Source organism: Pelmatolapia mariae, linkage group LG12, assembly GCF_036321145.2.
Source record: "Pelmatolapia mariae isolate MD_Pm_ZW linkage group LG12, Pm_UMD_F_2, whole genome shotgun sequence".
Classification (NCBI taxonomy): Eukaryota; Metazoa; Chordata; class Actinopteri; order Cichliformes; family Cichlidae; genus Pelmatolapia; species Pelmatolapia mariae.
In genome coordinates, this window is record NC_086237.1 from 30,169,908 (window position 1) to 30,193,946 (window position 24,039).

General features: G+C 38.5%; 1 protein-coding gene across 2 annotated transcripts in view; it reads right to left on the minus strand.

Annotated features, from left to right (window-relative positions):
- Positions 1–24,039, minus strand: part of rasgrf2b (Ras protein-specific guanine nucleotide-releasing factor 2b) — a 42,143-nt gene that overhangs the window by 10,117 nt on the left and 7,987 nt on the right. Inside the window, exons 2-17 of one of the 2 annotated variants that reach the window (XM_063488962.1) lie at positions 17,469–17,575; positions 16,224–16,371; positions 12,827–12,916; positions 12,588–12,724; positions 11,205–11,321; positions 10,954–11,033; positions 8,868–9,061; positions 8,640–8,749; positions 8,439–8,557; positions 6,787–6,947; positions 6,593–6,659; positions 5,988–6,124; positions 5,412–5,494; positions 4,839–5,087; positions 3,058–3,156; positions 690–1,174 (exon numbers count right to left, since the gene is read on the minus strand). In XM_063488962.1, coding sequence (XP_063345032.1) covers positions 690–1,174; positions 3,058–3,156; positions 4,839–5,087; positions 5,412–5,494; positions 5,988–6,124; positions 6,593–6,659; positions 6,787–6,947; positions 8,439–8,557; positions 8,640–8,749; positions 8,868–9,061; positions 10,954–11,033; positions 11,205–11,321; positions 12,588–12,724; positions 12,827–12,916; positions 16,224–16,371; positions 17,469–17,575 — 2,383 coding nt within the window. The remainder of the gene's footprint in view (positions 1–689; positions 1,175–3,057; positions 3,157–4,838; positions 5,088–5,411; positions 5,495–5,987; positions 6,125–6,592; positions 6,660–6,786; positions 6,948–8,438; positions 8,558–8,639; positions 8,750–8,867; positions 9,062–10,953; positions 11,034–11,204; positions 11,322–12,587; positions 12,725–12,826; positions 12,917–16,223; positions 16,372–17,468; positions 17,576–24,039) is intronic. The other variant, XM_063488963.1, reaches the window with a different exon arrangement.

Below are 24,039 nucleotides of genomic sequence, written 5' to 3' on the forward strand. Positions count from 1 at the left end.
AATACATACACCGATAATATATCTAAACAACAAACATAGTCCAGCACATTGTCTCTAACAGCATGTGGCCTGATGCTATTTGATATAAAGAAGCAGAAAAGGTTACCGGACATGCTTTTTGACCTGCAGGCAAAATTTAAATAATCTACTGATGTAGCTTCTTATCAGAAGAAGAATATACATCTTCAATATATTTATTGTGAGGTATTGAAAGGTTACATTTACAGATTTGTAATGTGGCTTATTATTAATTTTAACCTGTGAAAGGTTTTTCTGACCCCCGGTGGTTTAATATCTTCCCTTGCTGAACTTCAGGTAATGCGAGTGCACTGCAACATCACTTATCACTTATTACTACTGTTACAAATGCAGCAAAGCACACTTCAGACCCCATATGCTTAACCTCATGTCAATATTGGTAGCAGCAGAAAGCTTTCAGCCTAATGTAAGTATTTTTGAGGTCTGACCTAATAACCTAAAGCTAACAAACAGGAGAAACATTCATATATTTATGTGCCTATCTGATTATTTACATAATCTGTATTATTTTTCAAATACTAAAAGTTGACAATGATTATTTCCCTGTTTTTCTTATAATACAGCAATGAAAACCATAGAATAATAGATACATTTCAACAATATTCAGTCCTAATTTTCTGAAAAGTGTAACAGTGGAAACTGTGAAATACCTCTGCGTATACTCCGTCGCAGTTTTCCACAGAAGGGGTCAATTCTGGGGACATCCTCTCCCTCTGCAGTTGAGCAGGGACTCTGGTCAGGCGAGGAGGGAATAGGAGGAACTTGGTCTTGTGTTGGCTTGGAATTGTTGGGTGGAGGAGAGGTGGAAGAGGGAGGAGGGGGAGGAGAGGAAGTAGTTGGGGTTGGGGTCTGAGGTGTTGGTGTCTGGGCAGATGTGGGGCTACTGCCAGCAGACTGGGAAGTGTTGTTGTTGACACTGGAATTGGACAGAGGACTGGTCAGATCAAGGCCCCCGACTCTGGCGGTGATAGGGGAGTGGAGGGACAGCTTTCGAGTTCGGACGGGGGAGGTGGTCCGGGATGGGATGGACAGAGGAGGCGGAGAGGAGAACTTGCGGCAGAGACGAGGAGATTTGTCATTCATGTGGTCCACACCTCTGTTATTTTGATTGGTGGCAAAAAACAGCTCCAAAGACCTAAAAGGGAAAATATGCATTAGCAAAACAATGGAATTGTTAAAAACAAACAAAAAAAACTATGAAGAAGTATTTAAGAAAAAAGGAGAAAAGGAAAAAGGAATCTGGAGATGCATCAGCTCAAAACAAAATTGCTGGCCTCTGTAAAACTTTCATTTGCGAAAGGGTTTTGTTAGTTTTGCTTTCCTGTATTGGAGATAAGTGTTTGGTTTAGAGGCAGAATCCAATAACCCTGTGTGTTTTCATAAGTCAAAAAGGAGAAAAGTGTGGCTCGGGAAAGAACCTGAAATTTTACAGTGCACTGGGTAAGCTTGATGTACAGAGTACTAAATGTAGGACATTCAGCTACTGCAGTTATCTAGAGTGAATTATAATAAGTGGGCACATACATACTTACATAGTAAGAAATTATTAAAACAGTGACACAATTTTCATTGTGATACAGTCATCTCATCTACGCTGAGAAATAACTAGAAATAAAACAACATCTTTAAGGTTACCCTGGTGACCGTCAGCTTTAATAGTCAGATATTTATACACATATTAAATTAACAGTGTGAGAATCGCATACCTTTGCATGCATGACTTCCTACTTTCAAAGAAGGGGCGGAGGCTAGACGAGTTAAGCTAACTCAGTGCTGCTCTAATTAAGCTGAACCCAGAGAGACTCATGATCAAACTGTGGAGTCCTCCTTAGCACTATGAAACTTTATGGTATTTATCTAGTAGCTGCTTTCTTTTTATGAGCTGGAACTGCTTGGGTTTAGTCTCATTTGTGTCATCATTGATGGCTTAAATGAAGAAGGTATATTAAAATCAGTGACCACAGTTGGAGATTAGCTGTTGAACAAAATTTGAAAGCTTTCATTTATAGAGCCAGCTTAAAGTGTTATGGCAGTGGTTTAGGAAACTACTTGCCGTACTTGATTAGTACACCTAAGGTAAGGTGACTGACTTGTGCATTTGAAACATTTAGTATCTACATTATCTATAGTTGTTGTGATGATTGTTCATGTCCCCTGTCCTAAAACTGCTAGATCATACTGGGCTAAAACTATAATGTGAATATCAAACATGTCAACAAACTGGAAAGACTAGGACTTTAGTACTTGTGTGCTTTACATGGCAAAATCACAATCAGCAAAAATGTGTTCTGCAGAAAAAAAACAAAAATCATCTTTTATTGCAGATTTGCAACATTTGAAATGCTTTGTTTAGCAGGCAATGAAAGCGTGTAAAAGCTTTAATCAACAAGCATTTGGATTATCAATCTTATGATGACATTTACCCTTCTAAAAGACTTGTGTGTACAGAGCTACATCGAGAAAGAAGTAATCATGCGTAGATAAACACGCTCACAGTCATCATTTATTCACACAAATCTGTTATTCAGCAGAAAACAAGACAAGAAATTGCAATCCAGATAGAAAGAGGAGGGAGAGAAATGATAGCAGCATAAGGGAAGAAAAGATACAGGAAAAGCAGAGGCAACCAATACCAAAGTACTTTGAAGCAGGGAGCAGAAAAAGAGGACGCAAGCGGCAGAAGATGAGGGACTGGAGGAGAATAGTAAAAAGGATGAATGTGGTTAAGTGAGATAGAAAAGCCTGAAGGAAGCGATACTTCTGTGATAAAACATGCCACAGATCAGCTGAAGATTTGAGAAAATTATTTCATAATTTCTCCCATTCCTATCTTCGTATTGTCGATTTAAAACTGGTGGAATCACAACCCCTGTGAGTTTTTCATATAAAGAGCTGTACTGGCAAAGTAGAGAGGAAAGTCATGCATCAGTTAAGTATCATAGCAGAAGAAAAAAAGAACAAGCAGGAAAGTAGGACAGAGATAGCAAGAAGGGAGACAGAAAGAAGAGCGTCGGTTACTTGGACTGATCCATGGCAATCTTCTTGATCTTCAGACTGTAGTCAGAACAAATGGGTGAGATGGACAGACGGTCAAATGAGTGGTACTGCATCCTGTAGCTGGAGGGGATATGGAGAGACAAGGGACATGGATGACACAAAATGTAACGAGATAGAGGATGGTTTAAGGGAAGAATATGGAGGGATGATAAACAAATGTCTCAGAAGAGTAAAGGTGTGTTTGAGAAAGGGGACAGAAAGTGTGTGAGTCAGACAACAGCAGCACATGTTCAGTGTCCCAGATGTCAGCACATGACCACATGGGAGAAAACTCCAGCGCAAAAACACAGAGCTGGGTTTTGTATGTAGGTTTTATGCAGTGTATGTGCTCAGAGAGTTGGCATCATCTTCTTTAATCTAGAAAAACTAATACAAAAGAGGTCTTACTGACCTAGAATGTGTTTATTATGTTTTTGTAATAATTTTAAGAACCAGAGCCTATGGATTTTGTTTTTACATTTATTTATATTTCAGATAATTCAGCACCTGAAAAATAAAGTTCCAAAAACAGCACTTCGTCTGTCAGCCATTTGAGTCTTGTTCCAACACTAAACCAACACAGAGTGTAAATTCACCTTTACCAACAATAATAGAGTTAGCTGATGACTTAGCACTCCACACTCATCCAAATATGCAAAGCTAAAACTGAGGCTTAAATACAGGTCAACAAACAATTGGATGTTTTCATGGTGGGCTGGACATAAATCAAAATAATGGACAGAATTTAACCCAATGATAGAATCAGACAAGAAGTTAAATGAAAAGTTGTATTGCAATACATTCTCTGCCCGCGAATCACTGCAGAATTTCACAGTTTCATAGTAAATCCATCCACTCATAAACGTGATATTTCTGTCTAGAACATAGAGGTAGACCCTTTTACTAGTATGGCTAAAAAGCACCAGTATAATAAAAAATTCCTCTTATAAACCTCCTATTGTAAAGTGTTTTTTTTTCTGGAGAACAAAGGACAGGAAAAAAAAAGCTTTAGTAAAGAAGTGGTATCGCTTCACACAGGGTGGTTCATCTTCCCGCACCACTCTGGTGCCTGGATGCCCCTCTCCTTTTCTCTTCCCATAAAGGAAGGCCACAGGCCACGGTGAGTTAGGTATGACATTTTAAAACCAGCCCTTGGGTGGAGGAAAAGGCAAAGCTTTTCCAGTTGAAAAGCTAAGTTAAGTAAAGCTGTGAAAGGAATATAAACAGACAATTTTGATGTAGCCATGAGTGAGAGAGAGAGCCTCAGAAAAGTAGAGAGACAGAGAAACGTCTCATCTCACACACTGATTATTCCTACGACTATGCCAAAAACAGTTTGAAGCATCTGTTCAGTTGGTCTCCAAAAACAGGCCAGTTTATAGTTCAGTTAGTATATGTTTAACCTTGTGGACAGAGGTGAAAGCTGCTTGCTTCTTCCAAAATACTGACCCACATCTGACTACATCATTCACATATTTACAAAAAAAAAAAAAAAAACAAGTAAAAGGAAGCTCATAAAACCCTCTCAGAACACCCAGGTAATGGCAATATACACGATTGTGTGTTTGTTTTGCAAGGGCACAAATACTGGCCAGAATAAATGTGCCCATGTTCGTAAAAATTTAATGGAGCTCAAACCAGTAAAGAGTATTTCCCTGAGGATTTATGAGGCGCTTCAATCTGCACGGTAGCAATGAGCATGTACAGAATCTGCTTTCAATCTGTGTTTGTGAATGGATATTTGCATGTGTGAATGGTAAGACCTGATAGGTATGGAGGAGAAGGGCTTCTTGTAGATGTCAGCCAGCTTGTCCATGACCACGGTTGCTGTGGTGAAGATCCTGTATGTGTGCAGGAAGGTGTTGAGGAAGTCTATGGAGAGGAAGCGAAGGTCGGTCAGCCTCTCCAGCAGCCGCTCCACGCTGGCATAACGGATCTGGGGGACCTTGCAGGAGTTGAGCGTCTTGCTGAAGCAAATGTCAACATCATCTTTATGGAGACGCACATCGGATCTGATGGATACACACGTACACACACACACAAACACATAACCAAGCATGGGTGACTGCTGGGTTGCTAAGCTAGGCAAAGGTTGTGAAAGTAGCTGAGCAAAAACAGCCAAGGAAGATAAAAAATTAATATAAAACCCACATATTTCAAAGAAAGGACGCAAATAAGGGAATACCGTCAAGCAGATTTCAGCAACAGCATAAATTAAAAGGAAACAAGCATAAAAAACCATATTTTTAACCAGATGTGCCATCACAGCTTATGTTCTGCGACACGTGCGTGGCATGAAGAGATAGCTTTCTCTTCACACACACAAAAATACTTACTTGATCATATGAGGCACTGTGACTTTTGAGTTTTCCTCAAACACACTGGTCATCAAGCCATTACAGCGAATATTATCTATGCACTACAGAGACAGAGAGACGAGAGTAGTGAGATGAGCAAATGAAAAAAGAAAGAGAATTACATATATAATTATTATCATGTATTTTTTAAGCTACAGCATTTAAAGCAGATAAGTGTTCCAGATTTATTCTAAAATAATCTCGTACTGGACATCTGTTTTCTTCCTTTTTATTAACAGTAAATACAGCACACTCTTTGACACTGTTTCACAAGTCTTGTTGATAAGGCACTAAAAAAAGGAAGTTATTTAAAACTGTCAGTGTATTTGGGGTTTTTTTGTGCCTGACTAGAATTAATGCAGAGTGACATGCTTGTTTGGTGTTACCCTGTTTGTGAAGTACTGAGGCACTGAGCTGAACTCAGCCCTGGGGAACTGCACCACAGTCTGTGTTTACTAAGCCATCTCAATGCCCAACGGAGACATGCCCTCGTTATTTGAAGGTCCTTGTTTTTTGTCTTTGTCTGGGTGTATATTTGCATGATCTATGTAGTACCTGGCTAATATCACTAGTCCAGGCAGCTTTCTCCTGTCGTGACGGCGCCAGCAACACCACAGTAAAAGAAGACGAGTCTGACGGCTCTACGACAAGCTTAAAGTCCAGCTGACCAAACACCTGACCACCAGCTTTTGCTGTGATAGATGAAAAAGAATGAGCTTTTTAAACTACAACGATCAATAATTCATAATTACTGTAAAAATAAAATGCTTGCACATACACAGTCATATTTTACACACACATACACCCAGAGGGTTAATTAGGCAGACCTGCTATATTCCCTCTACACCCCCCTAAGGCTTGGGTGTAAAAATGAAGTGTACAAATGTATGTGTTTGTCTCAACACTTTTTGTGTGTAGATGTTTCATCAGACTCCCTAATTGCAAAATGAAAAAATAAAAAAAAATAATGGATCTGTAATGTTAAAAGATCTAAACCTGACATTTAAAGGGGTGAGCGTTTGATAATTAAAGGGAAGTCACAGGCACTTATCACCTGACACCTAATTAACCTCAGTGAGTGGTAAGGGAACTAAATGAGCCATGAGCTGTGCATGTATTGATAGGATGGACATAGTACTTGATTGATGCGATATACTTACACTCTTCATCATTAGCGTCTGGTTCCTCAATAAGTGTGCAGTCAATAAGGGACAAAACTCCACCTTGCTGCAATAGTTTAAGAGAAAATATTCACAACTATTTATTGGTAATTTTGATGAAAATGAATGTTGATTTACAAAAGAAATATCTTTGCTGAGGTATAGATACACTGCAAGGGTAACCCTGTTCTCACCTTGAGAAGGTGAAGTTTTCCCCCAGAGCTGCGTGTGCAAACAAGGAAGTGTTTGGTAAAGAGAAAACACTGCCTTTCCCCTTCCTTCTTCAGAGAGAGGGACCCCAGGCGGACTTTGCTTAGTTTCCCTCGCTCTACCGATGGCAGCTGGATCAGAGACCCTGTGGAGCGGGAGACACGCAGGATGTTACATTTGATGAAACCGACAGTAAGCTGAGGGATGTGTAGCATTTCCAATGCCACAAACACAGACATGAAAAAGTGATGTTAAGTGTCAACATGACATTGAATGAGAATAAAAAAAGGAGTAGATCTTTGAAACAGGCAGGTTTAGGGGCAAAAGTTAGTTTCTGTGGATTAAAAGCAGACAGAAACCATGGATCAGTAAAGTGCACTGTCAAAACTGGCATCAGTGCTTCATTTTGTGATGTGTGATTCAGCTGCAGGAGAAAAATCTCTGTCTTCTCTACAGCGCATTTGTAAGGAAACTTGACATTTGTCTTCCACCTCCTGTACTAGCAGGTATTATGACCCAATAATGCACACTTTAAGTGGAAAATTGCATCCGACTTTATCTGCATAATTTTGATTAAAATGATTTAACTGTAACAGAAGCAAGATTACATATTAAGTCACAGTAATAGTTCTAATATCCATAGATGAATGCAGATATGTCACTTCAACAGTATTAAGATTTCCATTAACTCTTATTTCTTACTCTAGAATACTTTGGTATACAGAAGAGTTAATGGACACCTTAATGACTGTAAAACACCCAGGTCCTGTGGCTGCAAAACAAACCCAAATCATCACCCCCTCACCACAATGGTGATGGTTGGTATGAGGTCTTGGTGCTGATATGCTGTGTTTGGTTTTCCGCAACTACTCTGAGAATTGCACAGTCTGGCCTTGGGACGAATTTGCAGGGAGGTCCACTCCTGGGAAGACTGTGGCAATATAAACCTGAATGCTCCAGACCAGCAAACTGGCAAATTTTCTGCAGTTACAGAGGTAGCGTTTGGCTGTTATTTACCCTCTTAATTCCCACTGAAGCAGTAAAGGTGTACTACATTTTTCACAGGACTGTACATAGAGTCCTGTGAAACCTTTTTTTTTCTCATGACTGTAGCCTACACAGGTGATATTGACCAATCTATTTGTCTGCGCAGTGGGGAAAACTGTGGTCATGGTCTAAGTGCATCATGTAGGTGAGATGTGACTTAAAGGAATCATACACAGTATAACACTTAGTTAATAATCCATTAAGGCTTCTTTAGCAGTCAAACAGTCTAGACCAGGGGTGGTCAATTAATTATCCCAAGGGGCCTTCTTGGTGCAGCCGTCCAACCAGTCACAGTCTGTTCTTGCTTAGCCCCTTGGGAAAATTAATTTCCCACCCTTGGTCCAGACAGTCTTGTTACTTTCTAATGCTCAGAAAAATATATACCATTTAGTACCACATCTACATTTTAACTGGAAAAGCTGACAGAGAGACAAACCTTGCCACATAGCCAAGGCCATGAGACAATGAAAGATTTCCAACTTCACCGAGTTACTGATAACAAGTTGACAGAAAAGGAATTTCTTACTATCCAGGAAACCTTCAAAGATTAGCTGTTGTTGAGGTTTGCTCTGCACTGTGGAAGACTCACCCTGTCTGACGAATGTCTGGCTGGTGTCCAGCAGGATGTCACAACCTTCCACTATCATCCGTTCTATAGCCAGGTTCTTCCGGATGTTTTCTGTGTCGCTCACCTCATCGTGCATTACTCTGGCCACACACACAAACACACAAGTTTGTTCAGGATTCAACAACAAGAATTTTAATAGAAGTAGACGACTCTGACACATACCTGGACAATTCCTCTAATTTGGACTTGGCAAATTCAAGACTCTTGCGCTCCACATGCTCATGAGGGGTGTGAGCCAATAATTCATGCAAGGTGATGATGTAACGAGGAATCTTGTTGAAGGAAAGAGCACAATAGCACATGGAGACAAGAATTGAGAAAAACGCACATGTTGGAGTCATGTTACAGTTTGTTTGTGAATACAAGAGGATGCTGGTGCTCGTTATCTACCTGGAACATGGGGTATGTGAGAAATGTCTCGAGCATCCTCCCCTCACAGGCAGCATTGGACTCGTACTGCTTTAGAAGCTTGTCAAAGTCTCTGTTCTGCTTACAGTTGGCCAAAACCTGCAGGCTGTACTGATGGTTACGCACAAACTCCTGGTAGATGTTTAGCATCGGCAGCAGGATGTCAAACAGGTCAGCTAGAACAAGAACACACACAGTACGTAAGCCACATGAAGGCAAAAGTAGTTATTAACTTATCATTTGTAGTACTAACAGCAGTACAGTAACAGTAGCTGATGTTCACAAGTATCTTCCATCTCCACTGCAGTTGGAGTATTAGCTTGAGGTTTTTTCATGATTATTTGTGATTTTGAAAAATTAGCAGGGTTGGTGCTAACTGTGATTTTAAGGATTTTTATTCCTTCTTCTTTTATTTATCTGTATTTTGTGTGTACAGGTTTGTAATATATTCTTGTTTTGGTCTCTTAGATTTTTATGGATAGTACTTCATATGCTTGTATTTTTCTCCACTGTTTATGTCTCCTTCTCTTTTGTCTTCGTATTAGTTCTCTTCTCTCTCTGCTTTCCCCTTACAATTTTATTTTGACACTTGCTTTTCCTTGTGTATATCTTGTTCTTTTATTTCCTGCCTTTGTCTTCCCTCTTTTGTAATTTACTGCTCCCATCTGTGCTTCACTGTTCAATCAACCCTATGTGTATATACAGTCCTGTCTTGCCTTTTGTCAGCTCATCTGTCCTCTGTTTTTATTTACCAACTGAATTTATTTCCTGTCCACATTCAGTGAGTCTCTTGAGATTTGTTTCTTCCTCTGGTTGAATGATTTTGCCAATGTTACTCTTTTTGTCTGGAATTAAAGTTATTTTATTTTTCCTAATTTTAATCCTTTTAGGCACCTGTCCACATGTTTACAAGTAAACATAGTTTTGTGTGTGTGTGTGTGTGTGTGTGTGTGTGTGTGTGTGTGTGTGTGTGTGTGTGTGTGTGTGTGTGTGTTGTGGCCTTTTATCCACACGTAAATGTCATTTTAGGTCACTGACAATTGAACTTTTCAAAACGTACTTCCACTGTGAAGAGTTTCAGAAGCACCGTTTCTGGGTTTTCATGCAGACAAGAGGAAAATAAAGTCTTGGAAAGGTCCTTTTTTTTCAGACCATGTATTGAGTTATCCTTTGAAAGCTTCAAATTGGCCAATATTTCTGTTGAGTTATGTTTATATCACCACCTGTTGCTTCAGCACACTCCTGACGTCAGTTTTCACAATGTCATGCTGAGGCATATGTTTTTCAAAATTAAATTTGCTCTAATTGTTGATGACTGTACAGAGGATAGAGCCATGAATCTTTACAAAGAAATTTATGGGAGAATCTCAAAACGGCAAAGATGTTGGCCGCCCTCAAAATGCCCACCAAATAGTGAAAGAAAAAGAAAGAATAAAGAAAAAGCGAAATCATGACTTCGGATGAAAATAAACTGCCAAATCAAACAGAAAGAAATGTATTTCTACAGCTGTCTCTGCAGAACCTATTTAGGTTAAACACACATTTTTCAGTTGGAATTGTAAGCATTTGAATAGTATTCACAGAAAATTGAAGAATCATAAATACTGATCTAAAATACTGCAGAATTTGTTGATATAAAACATATTATAGCTCAAAGGACTGCACTGAATCAGTCAGCAGGAAAGGGCGAGATAAGGCCTGCATGTTTAATCAGCAGACCCTGCTCTTTTGAATTTGTCACAAGTAATTTGCTGCCACATCTTTCAGCAGTCCGTCTCCTAGGTGATGCTTATCTGATGGGGAGGGGTTGTTTTAGGAGGTGAAATGATGGGATGCCTTCTGGGTGGTCATTGTCTGTCAAGACAATAACTGCCCTTGTTGCCTACTGAGATAGAGAAACGTGCGTATGTATGAGGGAACAGAGCAGTAAGACGTCAAGTATGACGTCCGAATGAGACAAACTGGTTGCAGGGAACCACTGAAAACCTGACCTTGATGTAACTGAATAGTTGCAGAGAGAGTGGGTTTGTGCGATTTGCGCTTTATGGGAGGACAAGTAACAGCTTACCCAGCACCAGAGTTGGCCAGTTGGCTATCCTCGCCTTCAGGCCTTGATGAAAAATCTCATGAAGGAACATGATGGTCTCACTGAAGACACGTTGCGAATACAGTGTGAAAACAGAAATGAAAAGAGGTTTCATCTATTTATTTATCTTCACTCTCTGTCTCTGCTGGTGCACCATGCGTAATTAACACTCCAGAGATTAATTTGCACTCACAGATGGACAAAACATGTTTGTTAAATGCACACATACACACCTGTTGAGGAAGATGCTGCTGACATCGTCATGGCTGATGGGGGGTTTCTTGGAGCTGGCAGCCATCCTCAAAGGTCTGAGGAAACAGTTGACCAGGATATAGAGCTGGTGGACGTACCTGTTATTCCACACATAGAAACATTTTCAAACATTCAAATTAACCCATATTTTAATGATAATGTCTCATTAAAATAGTATTAATTGGGTGCCAACTTTGTAGTCAGATGATACAATTTCCTCAAGACTTTTATTTTGTTTTAGCAGAAAGTTTTACTCTGGTATACTTAGTTTTATTAATTCATTTTTTAGATTTGTAATTGTATTTTATATTTTTTTACATTGTATATTAGTATGTAGCACCCCCACCCCCCACCACCCCTGCACAATGACGCAGGCTACTGGTCAAATGTCAGCTGTCAATCAACAGTCAACATGTAGCGAGCAAAGATGGAGGAAAAGCACATCAGCAGGTCGGTAGAGCGTAAACTGTTAGCAGCTGTTCCAGTGCTATAGAGTCCTGCTTTTTGCGTAGGACATTGATGCAAATTATGCTAGCACACGTTCCCAAGAGGCCTGAAGCAATGAGCATCGAGTGATAGCACTGTCACACCGGGAACAGAGGAACTGATAAAATCCACTGACAAAAAAATGCAGTCCACTTTATTGTGGACTGCATTCATCATTTTCCCAACTTATGCGGTTAAGTCTGTTTAATGCTCCCTGGCAGCACCTGCCAAGCAGACAAGAAACTGATGCTAGAAGGATACAGAGAACCACTAAATTTGAAAGCTGGACTTTGATTTCTCCAAAGAATCCCTCGAGAAAGGTGGGACATTTTTACCGCAGTTTTATTTACATCAAAATGTGTGTTTGACCTAATATTTAATATTGTGCTGTAGATGGCATGTATAAAAGAAAATGATAGGACCATGTAGTTTATGTACTTGCTGCTTAAAAAGCAAACAAACAGTCTTTACTCTTTGGATGAACAGGTCAGCTGGTTTATTTGTTTTTTAGGACGTGTGATCAACATAATCTGTCCATGACTTTGGCTAAAATTACGAATCCAGAGAAAATCTGGGTATTTTCCTTTGTCAATCAGGGTGTGTAAATATGACTGTGATTCACTTTAGATTTGTTAAATCTAAAAAAACAACATTAAAAAAAAATATAAAGTACTCTATATTTATCGGTAGAGTATATATTGTATATATGATATATATACCCTACAGCACAGTGCTTACAGTAGAAAAGATCATGACAGTCATTGTTTCCTGAGCTATAGTCGACACAACAAGTGAGATAACATCATGTGCTCTAAGGCTTGACAGCAGTGACACTTTTGTGCAGCGTGTGTGACTCGAGGCGTAATGCATTTGCATACTCAGTCTCTGCCTCCACCATATTGAAGACGATCTGGTTCCTCTTCCTCATGCTCTCAGCGTGAGGAGAGCAGATGTAGTCCTGAACAATGATCTTCCACTTCCTCCGACAGAGCCATCCCCGCATGAAACTCTGAACCTGCAGATATAAAGACGTAGCAGTACAACAGATACAAATGAAAAAGCTTAGACAAGTTGGGTTATTTTTGTTTTTGTGACTGTACTATATTTATTCATTCACCTTTTTGATCTTTTTGATATCCGGGTCGTCGTTTTCATGGAAGACATGGTAAGGCCGCATGCGCTCCTTAGTTTTGTTCAGAGCTATAATCTATTGGAGAAAAAAGATTTAAATTGTTAGGTAACAAAAATATCCATAAGACTTAATATAAACTTTCCGCTTTTTCTAGAAGGACGTTGTATTCCTGTAGGAATCACCATTGATCTTTTGTGTGTGCGATAATCATTGTTGGTGTGTTTTCACCAGATAAGCATTAGACTTCCTCATCTTTGACAATCTGCTGCCTTCATTCAGAAAGAGAAAATGAGAGAAGATGGAGGCTCTCAGCTGGTGATGGTAAACAAATTAAGGATTACATCATGCGCCTAATCACCTGAAGTGCATCGTAGGGCACAGAAAGTGCAATCTTCTCCTATTCTAAACTAATCGATATAAAGCATACTAGTCACTTTTTTTTGTCTGATTTTACAGCTGTGAAATACTCAGTACAGACAACAGAGACAGATAAGCCTGTGACATTTACTCGCTGCAGGCAAGAAAAGACAACCACAAAGTTAATGCCATCTTCATTAGCTCTGAAAATGGAGGAAAGGGAATGAGCTGGATAGATGCCAGATCTCTTAGTGGAAAAACAGAAAATCAAATTTCACTACAATAAAGAGGACCAGTTTTAAATACCAGAGATGACCAACTTCAAACATAGCCAGTAAAGGATTCTTCTTGCCAACACTACCATCTGTGAGAAATAAACCCAGCAGAGGTTAGGACGAGCTGTAATACTGGTTTAGCCTCAACTATTTGTTCATACCTTTAGGCTTCTGACAGGCGTCTGACAGAATAAGTTTATTACATAGTGAGTAAAGGATGAAAAATGAAACCCAAAACATTTTCAGCCACAGTGTTTCATCTTCATTTTCTTATTCACTAGCGTGATCATGCAAATGGCAGCAGAGAGGAGCATGTCTGCCAACTGTTGACAGTTACAGTGGCTAGTTGGTTTAATTATTCATAAACACGGAGCAACACACACACACACAAACAAACAAACACGAGTAAGCTTTAATGAGATGGATCACCAACTGCACACTGGCTTTCTCTTTTTCCACGAGCAGTCCCACTGCACTGGCAGATGTTTCTTAACATAAAATTACTTTCTTTCACGTTTTCATTATCAGCCAGACTCCGTGTATCCTGCCAATGACAAATAACACCAGTTGTAGTGAGGAGAAGTATCTCACACACTTGTTGCTTCGAGGGAGCATTTCAAATAAAATCATCATTACGTGCTAATTCGCTAAACAGAGTGCTGCTCCTGTCCCAAAGACAGAAATACCATATGCAAGTCAAATGTTTCTGCAAGCAGCTATTGACGCAAATGAGCAGAGCGCTGTCAAGTGACAATGACAGCAGAGCTTTGATTTGTGGAAATGTTTGCAGCCGGCCCAAATAAGCAAATAACATTGCCTGGGGACAACTGCTGCACAGACAAGAATTCAATTTGAGTCGAGCAGCTGCACAATCAGAATAGCTTTACAGTTCCTTCTGGTAATTCCTGTGCCACATAGAAGAACATAGCATTGGGAGAACAGTGCTCCATACATAGCATTCATTTCTTCTTTGATAGAAGAATCATAACTTAAATTGTTTAAAAAGGAAAACAATGCAATTACTTTCTCTTTATTTTTACAGGCTGATATTTTCTGAATAAAATAACTATAGACTTTGTATCACCTGATACACTACCAGTGAATAATTCTGATGAAATCAAGCATAGCTTAATTCAAGAAGGCCACAGATAACAATTTAGCCACAATGTCAGCTAAACGTTCAGCTGTTACCCTTTTACGCCATTTAAACTGCTTTAGTATGCCTACTGTTGCCATGCATCTGCAAGTGGCTTTGCAACCCGCCTTTACCCCAGCTACTTCTTTTATGCTTTTTAACTCTTTCCCTCTTGTTTCCTTTTCTGAACTGAGTGGTTTCTGTCATATTTCAGGACTGCTTCTAGAACAAAATGAATGAGTGTGCATCAGAAGTTAGTAACTCCCCATCCCTGTGCAGCTTACTAGGGCTACCCTTGGAAAACTCAGGGATCTATTCTAATGATTGTCAAAAATTGAGGTGTCAAAAATCATCATTATAGATACTGGAGAGGTTGTCAAATGTTGGGGACAACGTTAATCAGTGTCATATGTACTGAATTGCCTGGAGGAACCCATCCGAGGGATTTGAAAAAATGTTTTATCTAATCTAATCTATGTGTTGTCTAATCTGTGCTGGGGTCTTGCTGCACCTCACTTTGTTGGAGTTTTCTAGCTCCTGTAATTCTTTCTTATTAACAATGTTGCAGAGGTCACTTTTGTTTTGTATGTGAGCATGGGCATGTGATTTATCGCATGTGGGGTTGGCAGCTGTTTGCAATAAAACTGATGGACTGTCTTTAGTGAACAGTGGGCTTCTCTTCCTACGCTCAGAGGTAAGTGAAAACCATTCCCACTCACACCTTTCCTGAGAAAAGACACACATAGTGAATACCAGAATGGTCTATGTACGCCCTCTACATATCTTTCTTGATTGAGTGACTTGTCGTGTGATTTAGGCTGGGAGGGTAATCGCAGAATTAAAGTTTCTTAACATTTCTTAAAATCAACTTGGTGGAAGGCTACAATCTGTCATGAGCAAAATACAATTTAAAGACATAGTGAAAAAAGTTAATACATTTTACAAGACATAAGACTCCTGTAAAACTTCAAAAACTGTACGACTCATCCTAAAGGGTATCCAAATTCATCAACTCAAATATAATTTGTGGTGACTACCTAACTCTGCCTATCATATAAAACTGCACTGGCTGTTTTGCTCAGTTGCTGCATAAAGGTGTATGTTTGCTTAAAAATCCTAAAAATCCTTGCTTACAGTTCTTTTGAAAAAGCATGCATGATTTTAAATATTAGAGTCCTTAAGACTTCTGTCTCGAGAAGTCTTAAGAATTTGGCATTGCTATAATAGTAAGCTGATTTTAATAATATAGTTCCTAGAGTTCCTTTCAAAGTAACCTGTGTAACAGAACACCTGCCTCCCAGAGCTAGCCTGTCAGAAGTACAGAGTACTGTGTGCTTTTTACTATGAAGACAGCTAGTCCAGAATCAAAGGGGCTCTTTTAATAAAGATGGGAGTTAAATGCAGAGAATCAGATGCTATCTTCTGAATTCTTTGAGATGTACTTGGTGAACTGTACCCTAGAGGAAGAATTTTACAATCTGAAAAAGAAAAAACACTTGCAACAAAATTCCACAAACAATACAAATTGTATGCGGTATGAATAAAATGTTAAAGATTCCACCTTTTAAGGTCTATGTGCATTTGTGCTGTGCGTTTTCACACATGCATAATGTACCTCTGCTTTAAGCCTCTCAATTTCAGTGTCCTGATCTTCTAGCTGAGTGCGCAGCTGATTGGCAGCCACCTTCTCAGTCTCCACGATCTGTACAAGGTGGATGTATTTCTGCATCAGCACCTCTCGTTCGATGATAATGTCAGAGTAACTGAAAAGTTCACAGAGGATAAAATGTCAATATAAACAGCTAAATAATATGCTGAAAACAGAATGTATACAAAAATAAAAAATGAATAAGTAGTCGCATGCATAAAACACAGCAGCTCTCACTGCTTGCTGTTGTAGTTTATATAGTGGGGGAAATAAGTATTTGAAAGAAGAGAATTGAACAGTCTCTAATTTTTATGGTAGTTTCATTTTAATGGAGAAACACAGAATATCAACCAAAACTTTCTAAGAAAGAAAAACTCATTACATAAAATGTATAAATGGATTTGCATTAAGTGAAATAAGTACTTGATACTCAAACAAAACATGACTTGTTTCATGTTTCTTGGCTACTGTATGGCAAATCAAGTAGCTCAAGGTTCACTCAGGGACATGTAAATCAATTTACAACTTTTATGCCTTTTTTCTGGATTTGTGGTTGATATTCTCTCTCTTTCCATTAAAATGGAACTAACATAAAAATAGAGACTGTTCATTTATTTGCAAGTCAGCAAACTTACAAATTCAGCAGGAGATCAAATAATTATTTATCCCATTGATTATTGCTTCAAAGAATAACAAAAATCAATTTATGAAAATATATGCTACTGTGTAACCAAAAATGTGTTTTCATTACAAGAGGACCCTGAAGTTGAAAAACTCTATAGTAGATAGTATCTAATTTCCCTTTAAAACTGAAGCTCATAATTGTACACATACATAGGGCACTAGTGCAATTATAAAGCACCAACCACAAAATAGAGGCAATCCCAAGATGCTTTAAAGCTATTAAATATTCTGTAACTTATAATTCACCAAAATTTCAGAATATTGCAAGTTTTGCAGGTCTTATTAATGAGCCCTTTATGAATCCTGCATATTGACCAAAATGGTAAATATATTGTCAGTTACGTATAGTTATGTTTGTCAGACTGAATGTTTTAACATTTTAGTGTCTTTTTGACTTGGGCTGTTTACTATATAAAGCTGATACATAAAGGATGACTTTTGTACAATATTGACAAGAGCTGAAAGTGATTTAAAAAATGTCAATATATTTTTAGAAGTACTCTTTATATAGTAATGTACTGTGCATACCTGGCTTGCTGGATGGCCTCCACCCATTCATCGCACTCACACTCTTCCTCTGTCCGTAGCTCCAGTGGTTTCTGTCCATCATGACCAAACATGATGAGGAAGTAGTGCTGACAGAGAGATAAAGAAGGCAAAAAAAGATTTTTACATTATTGTGTGACCCTGAAACTGGACAGAAGTGGGTTTTTTTGTACCTTTGCTAATAATACCAATGCTGCAACTTTAAAATATTTCTTTTTGTTTGCTTTCTATCTTTTAATTGCACAGATTATTCCCACGTAGAGTTCTGCACACCTTACACTAAGCAGCTATATCTATCCCATAGGGTGGAGAAAAAGGGACACAGTACGGGGGAGGATGGGTGGCTCAGCATGCTTAGCACACAGTTCTCATCTATTGCTCCCTTCTCCACCAGCCTTTTGCCAATTAGCTCGCTCGTTGCCTCCCTCTTTCCCTTCTCTCGTTTTCTGCCTGCCTCTCTTATTACTCTGATGAATTTCGCTATGTAACTGCCTTCAAAACACTTCCCCACACTTACACACAGACACATGCCAATACATGCAAGTGCAGAGGCACACACCTACAGTAGAGCACACACACACTAGGCATTATGTGAAGTGATAGAGGCTTTTATTCAAATGGTCATGTCCTGGGGCACTGGGTTACCAGAAGAGCTGCTATTCTTAGTCAAGGAAAACAGAGACGACTGAGCTCTGCATTGGCTTTCTCTCTCCTCCTCTTCTCTTCTCTTTATCCCACCACCTCTTTCCTCCTCCCTCTCTCTTTGCACTTCACCTATCATCCCACTCCACCTCCTCTGCCCCGCTCAACCAGCATCCTCACTTTTCTTGTTTTCTAATCCCACTCCTCCTCCTCCACATCCCTTCGTACTTTCATCTCTTTGTGTCTCTCAGTAAGGACTCAGTGAACCAGATAGAGTCCAGAGGAGAGACGTTTGCCCTGCAGGAGGATGGATGGGCTTTGGCCCCTGCAGTGGGGATGAGCTGGGGACTGAGGACAGGATATGTGAACACACACACACTCATAGACCCTCCTCCATTTCTATCCCCCTATCTCAGCTTTTTATGTATCTGTCATTTCGATTCACTGCCTGGCTGTATTTTATTATATCAACAATAATCTGTGCTCTAACAGCCTTTGACAGGGAGAAGGATGGGAGGAGAGAGGAAGAGAGAGACAGGAGAGGGAGGTGTTACATAACATTTCTTAACTGAGTACATATTTCTAAATTGTGTCACAACCCAACAAGATAACATTTCCATGGCAACAAAATATCTGCCGCTGCTGCCTTGTTTTGCACTTCCATTTTCTCCTTACGAGTGCTGCCTCTATTCATTTAAGGCTTTTATTTATCCATCATGCAATTTCAGGCATAAAAGGAAATAGTCTTCAACAGGAAGTGAAACACTGAGCTTAAATCTCTAGATGGATAACCTTTTGCACATCTAACATAATAGGTGTTATGTATTTGACCAACCGTGGCACTATATGAGTCAGATGACAATTAATCTATATTTGCATGCATGCAAACATTTCCACATCATGTTGATTCAGATGTCACAGATGTCTGTGTTGTTATTTTCACATAGAACAAATCAATGAGCTTTTGACATGCTTGCTTAAATAATCACAGCTTTTAATTAAAGTGAAATCAGGAACACAACAGTCTAAAATAAAAGTAAGAGTCTTGCATTAAAAATGTTAATTCAATAATTATATTTTCAGCATATAGTAGTTAAATATAAAAGTCTATAAGATACATATAAGTAACAATCTACTAGTAAACAAACTTAAAGTTGTGTAGTACTCTATTGACTTTTGGACCAGTCGTAGCACCACAGACCAACTGTTTTCCCATTTTTCTTGTATTGTTCATGAAACATGAATGCGGATGCACAAACGTAATTGGATGGATAGCGGCACAGTGTGCTTGTAATATGCAAGTTACAGCACAATTTAAAATATTAAAAAGAATAAGGTTTGTGGATGTTTATGTGGAAGGAAACTCAATACCCTAGTTTCTTAGACTTCAGGGCTTTATAGAGTGATTTGGTGAGAAAAACTGAAGGTAAACATAACTTTTATTGTTTAAAAAAATCTTGTCAGGGCACCTTTAAGCAAAGTATAAATTTTCATGCTCAGTGCAGTTTATATTACATATAATCCTTTTTCCCTTTCAGGCATGTAACTTATTACGCAATACAAACATTGCACTTCTTTGCACTAAATTTCTCTTTGAATGTGATTAACTACCTTTTGATTTATACCTGCTACTTAACAGATCCTAAAGATGGTATGTATGCTTGATATATATTTTTGTATCCTGCCTTAACATTTATATTCTACCATTCTGCCAAGTTTTTGCTGCAACTGTGACCCAATTGTCACCAGGCAATCATTAAAGTTTAATGTTATCGCATCCTTTACAGAAGATTCTGCATCACGCTGGACCCCTAAAGCATTCCAGTGAATTGCTCTGTAACATTGTACTGTGTCCTCATTAGTTGGAGAGATTTTTTTATTTATTTTTTTGAGGACTTGACTGCTTCTACGAAACCTATAAACAAAGCGAGAGCTCTGCACATCTCATGAATGGTACTCTGACTGTCTCTGAGCTATGACCACAGAGCTTCCCAACTTTACAGTACAGATCTGGACTCCTGGCTCAGTCTCCCTTCAAATCGGCTCAAGCGTACCCTTCATCCCTGAGGGCCTTCGTTGTACTGTAAGAAATTTCATTTAGACAAATAAAGACAGCGAGGAAACAAAAGAAAAAAAAAAGACACTGAGCTTCTTTTGTGCTCTTTCACTCTTTATTTCACTTGCAACCAATTTAACAGTCACCTGATACACTCTTTAAATCCTGATGTGAGAAACAGCAGAAATCGGGCCGTGACAGCATGACATAAAGAAGTCTATTTTACTATCACCAAGTAAGGCTTAGGAACAATGCAAGGCAAAAATGTTATTATGCAGAACCATTTTCACTTCAATCTTTAAAACTACCTGCTGTGAAAACAGAGGTGACAAGCCCTTCGAACAAAAAAATGACTTTCACAGTCCAGCACAGCCTAAATGTTGGGGAATGAATGCCTGCCACACACATGTACAAGTTAATAATAGTGCAGATGATGAAATGCTTTTTCTCATTATTAAAGATTTATGAAAGCTGAAACTGAAATTTGTGTTAATAGATTTATTAGCCAAAAATGGCTGGCGGACCCAGAAATACTCATTTTTTTAAAATAAATATTTAAAAGCAGAGATGGCAGAATCACTGTGATTGGGGACTGAAATAGCCAATAATGATGCAACACTACCGTCTGCTTTGGGATCTGCACTGATGAGAGCAAAAATTGCATTTTGCAGCACTACAAATGGACCTTATTTTTTCACTTCATTCTAAATATCAGAATTTCAAAGCTATTTTCTGCATCAGTGTTCTGTGCTTCAAAGAGACATTAAAACCCAAACCATTAGAAGTTTTAGCTTCACTAGAGTTAAATTAGTATGACCTCAGCACAGAAACTCCACAGTCATACATGCTGTAGTATATAACTTGTAGGGTAGTTTGGAATTCATGTCTTAAACACGAAGCCCAAAGAGACATTGAATTTTATCATGAAAGAAAGGCAGTTTTGCCAGCCTTGCTATCAAAAACCCAATATAATTTCATGACTAGGGTATGAGCCAGTTGTGTTTGTGCACAAAAGCACACAACAGGTGTTTGTGATAGTTTCAGCTGCTAGAATAGTGAAGCTGTAATTAGGTCTGCTTGCTGTTTTTCTGGTTTAACTGTATACATAACCATTAGCACATCACTTGTTCAGTGGTATATGTACAGCAGAAGTGCAACTTGAGTCGAACCTTATTAGGTGGAAAAGTCACCAAAGTTTTTAAGCATTTAAAAAATGGAATTAAAGTTATGACCATCACTTTAAACCTCTATAAAAAATGAGCTGAATCTCAGACGCTGCAGGCCTCAGTTAGCTGTTAGCATTTATCATAGAAAAAGACTGAACACATTTTATATTTTTGGAATTTCCTTTGGACAGACAAGACCTAGGTAGAGGCACTTGTCTATAATGCACACCACCACTTTTGAAGCAAACCAAACACATCATATCAGCACAAACAGCTAATAGCAATTGTCAGTTGGTGTCTGTCCAAAAGCTAAAGTTTGGCTGAAACTGCATCATGCAACAGGACAATGATCCCAGGCACACCAGCAAAACTACAGCAGAAAGAAAAAGACAAAAAGGTGTTTCAATTGTGCGGTCAAAATTCAGACCTCATCCAAACCAAACTGTAATGTGCTTAGTTTTTCTTTTTGTACATGACTACGTGGACTCCTCCCATGACCAAACTTTCTTTTTTAAAAATCAACACTTCATTACCTCATGACTTTATTCTTATGTTGGATTAACCTAATCCAGTAGCTCAACAGAAAAGGTAAAGAACATTCAAATTCCAAAAAAGATATAATATGGTTTGTAAATGGTTAACTGTGACTGTGAGTGAGCAGCTGGAAAATGTTTATAAATATCAACATTACTGCTTTCACTTCTTAATCACAAATCTAATGCAAATGTGACAGCGCAGCTAGCACACAGGTGCACAATTCACAAAAATAACGGCCTCACACAGTGTGTGGAGTTGTGTGTCATAGGACTATCGAAAGCAAACCACTATGCTGAACTTAATTTGGACTTTAGGTGTATGGAAACAAATAATAAAAACGAAAACAGTGCCACCATTGAGTCAAAAATGCTACAAGCGCAGATGCAACAGAACAAGCATTCAACAGAAAAAGGAAAAAGTAGCTGAGTCTGTGACGGGAGAGAAATAAAGAGAAGGGATTGACACGTAGATAATGAGAGAGAACAGTTTTTAAGGAAAATGCTAACAAATGTTGGCTGAAAAGTGCTACTTATCTGATACATCGGAAAATACAAGCAGGTGTTTGCCTGTCATTCTATAGAAACACTGATTACATTGGCAGAAAGGCAAAATTATTAACAAGCAATTTCAGCACAGAGTATAATCTGTCTCCTTTGAGTCCCACTGCATGGTAATTACCATCACAGGGGGAAAAAACAGTACCAAGCAGGAGTCACAGAATGCAGACCAGAGTTGTGTATGCAAGACTCTTGTAATCTATAATCTGTTTTTCTAGTATGCTTTTGAGGGTGTATATGTACAATCTTCAAAGATCAGAAGAAAAGAAAACTAAAGGACAAAAAAGCACATGCTGTGATTGTGAGCAATTATCAAAACAGAGATAATCTCATACCACGTGTTGTTGGCAGGTCTCGTGGTGGAAACAATCCCTCAGACACTACAGCAAGAAGTGATTGGCTTCGTATTCACACCAAATATTAATTATTCTGGTTTCAAAAGACTATATGAATTAAAAGGTTATGTTGAAAACCTTTTAATTGCTTAAGCAACACATAACAACAGTAATTAAAGCTAATATTCCGTCGCTGGTATCATCTATCAAAATATCCTTGATCACATGATCAGCATTCATTCATATATTTCATCAGCCCTAATATATTCTGCTATTACAAGAGTCTAATCAGCTACTTAAACAATAAAAAAGAGAAGTAGTTTGTGAGAAGTAGTTTTGGAAGTAAAAAAAAAAAGAGTGTAAGAGTCATTTTTTCCTACTAATCTTCTGGATCAGACTCATATCACTTCTTTATATTCCTCTCATTTCTCTCCTGTTGTGCTGCCACAGGGCATTAATGTTTTCTGCTCATAAAATGCTCCAAGGACAAGAGAAAAAAAACTATTGTCATGGAAACCTTCTACACTCAATAATTCAGATTTGCTTTACCTTATAACTGTAAAGTTGTTTACATGCACAGCTATCCCTCTAAAAATGAAAACTTTTTAATACATTTCTATTGTTATTCATCAGTAGATCCAAAGTACATCTTCTGCCTGGGATCATTAAGCTATTGGCATAGACAATTTTTAGAGACTAAACAAACTTTACTTTTACTTTTTACTTACTTTACTAAACAAACGTAACAAGTAGATTAGTGAACTTCAGAAAGCTGCTTGGTTGGGTCGGAGCTTGTTTTCATCTAACTCTAACCCTATGCATTCATTGAAGTCAGTGTGTGTGAATGTTTTGAAAAAGCACTTAGGTGTAGATAAAAATGCTTGTATAATTGTGTGAATGGGTTAATGAGTTTTGTGGTTAGAAAGCACTTTGAGTGCTCAATTAGAACAGAAAAGCACTATATAAATATCCATTTATTTACCTGTAAGTCTGTATTTTGTAATTTTGGGCAGCGCTAACTTATCAGTTTCCCCTAAGATCCTAGCTTCCTTATGTTTACATCATCCTAACGCCTGAGAAGAAGAAGATGTTTCTCTTCAACCTTCAAACTTAACCTTTCAGTTCTTTCTCCGTTTCTTTCAGAACCAAAGTAAATAGTATGTCTCTAAACATGACAAAAAAAAATGCCAGTTTTGACATGCTTCATTTTCTCACTTCAGTGGAAATGGCTTTCTTTCGATATTTTTGTAAGCCCCACTC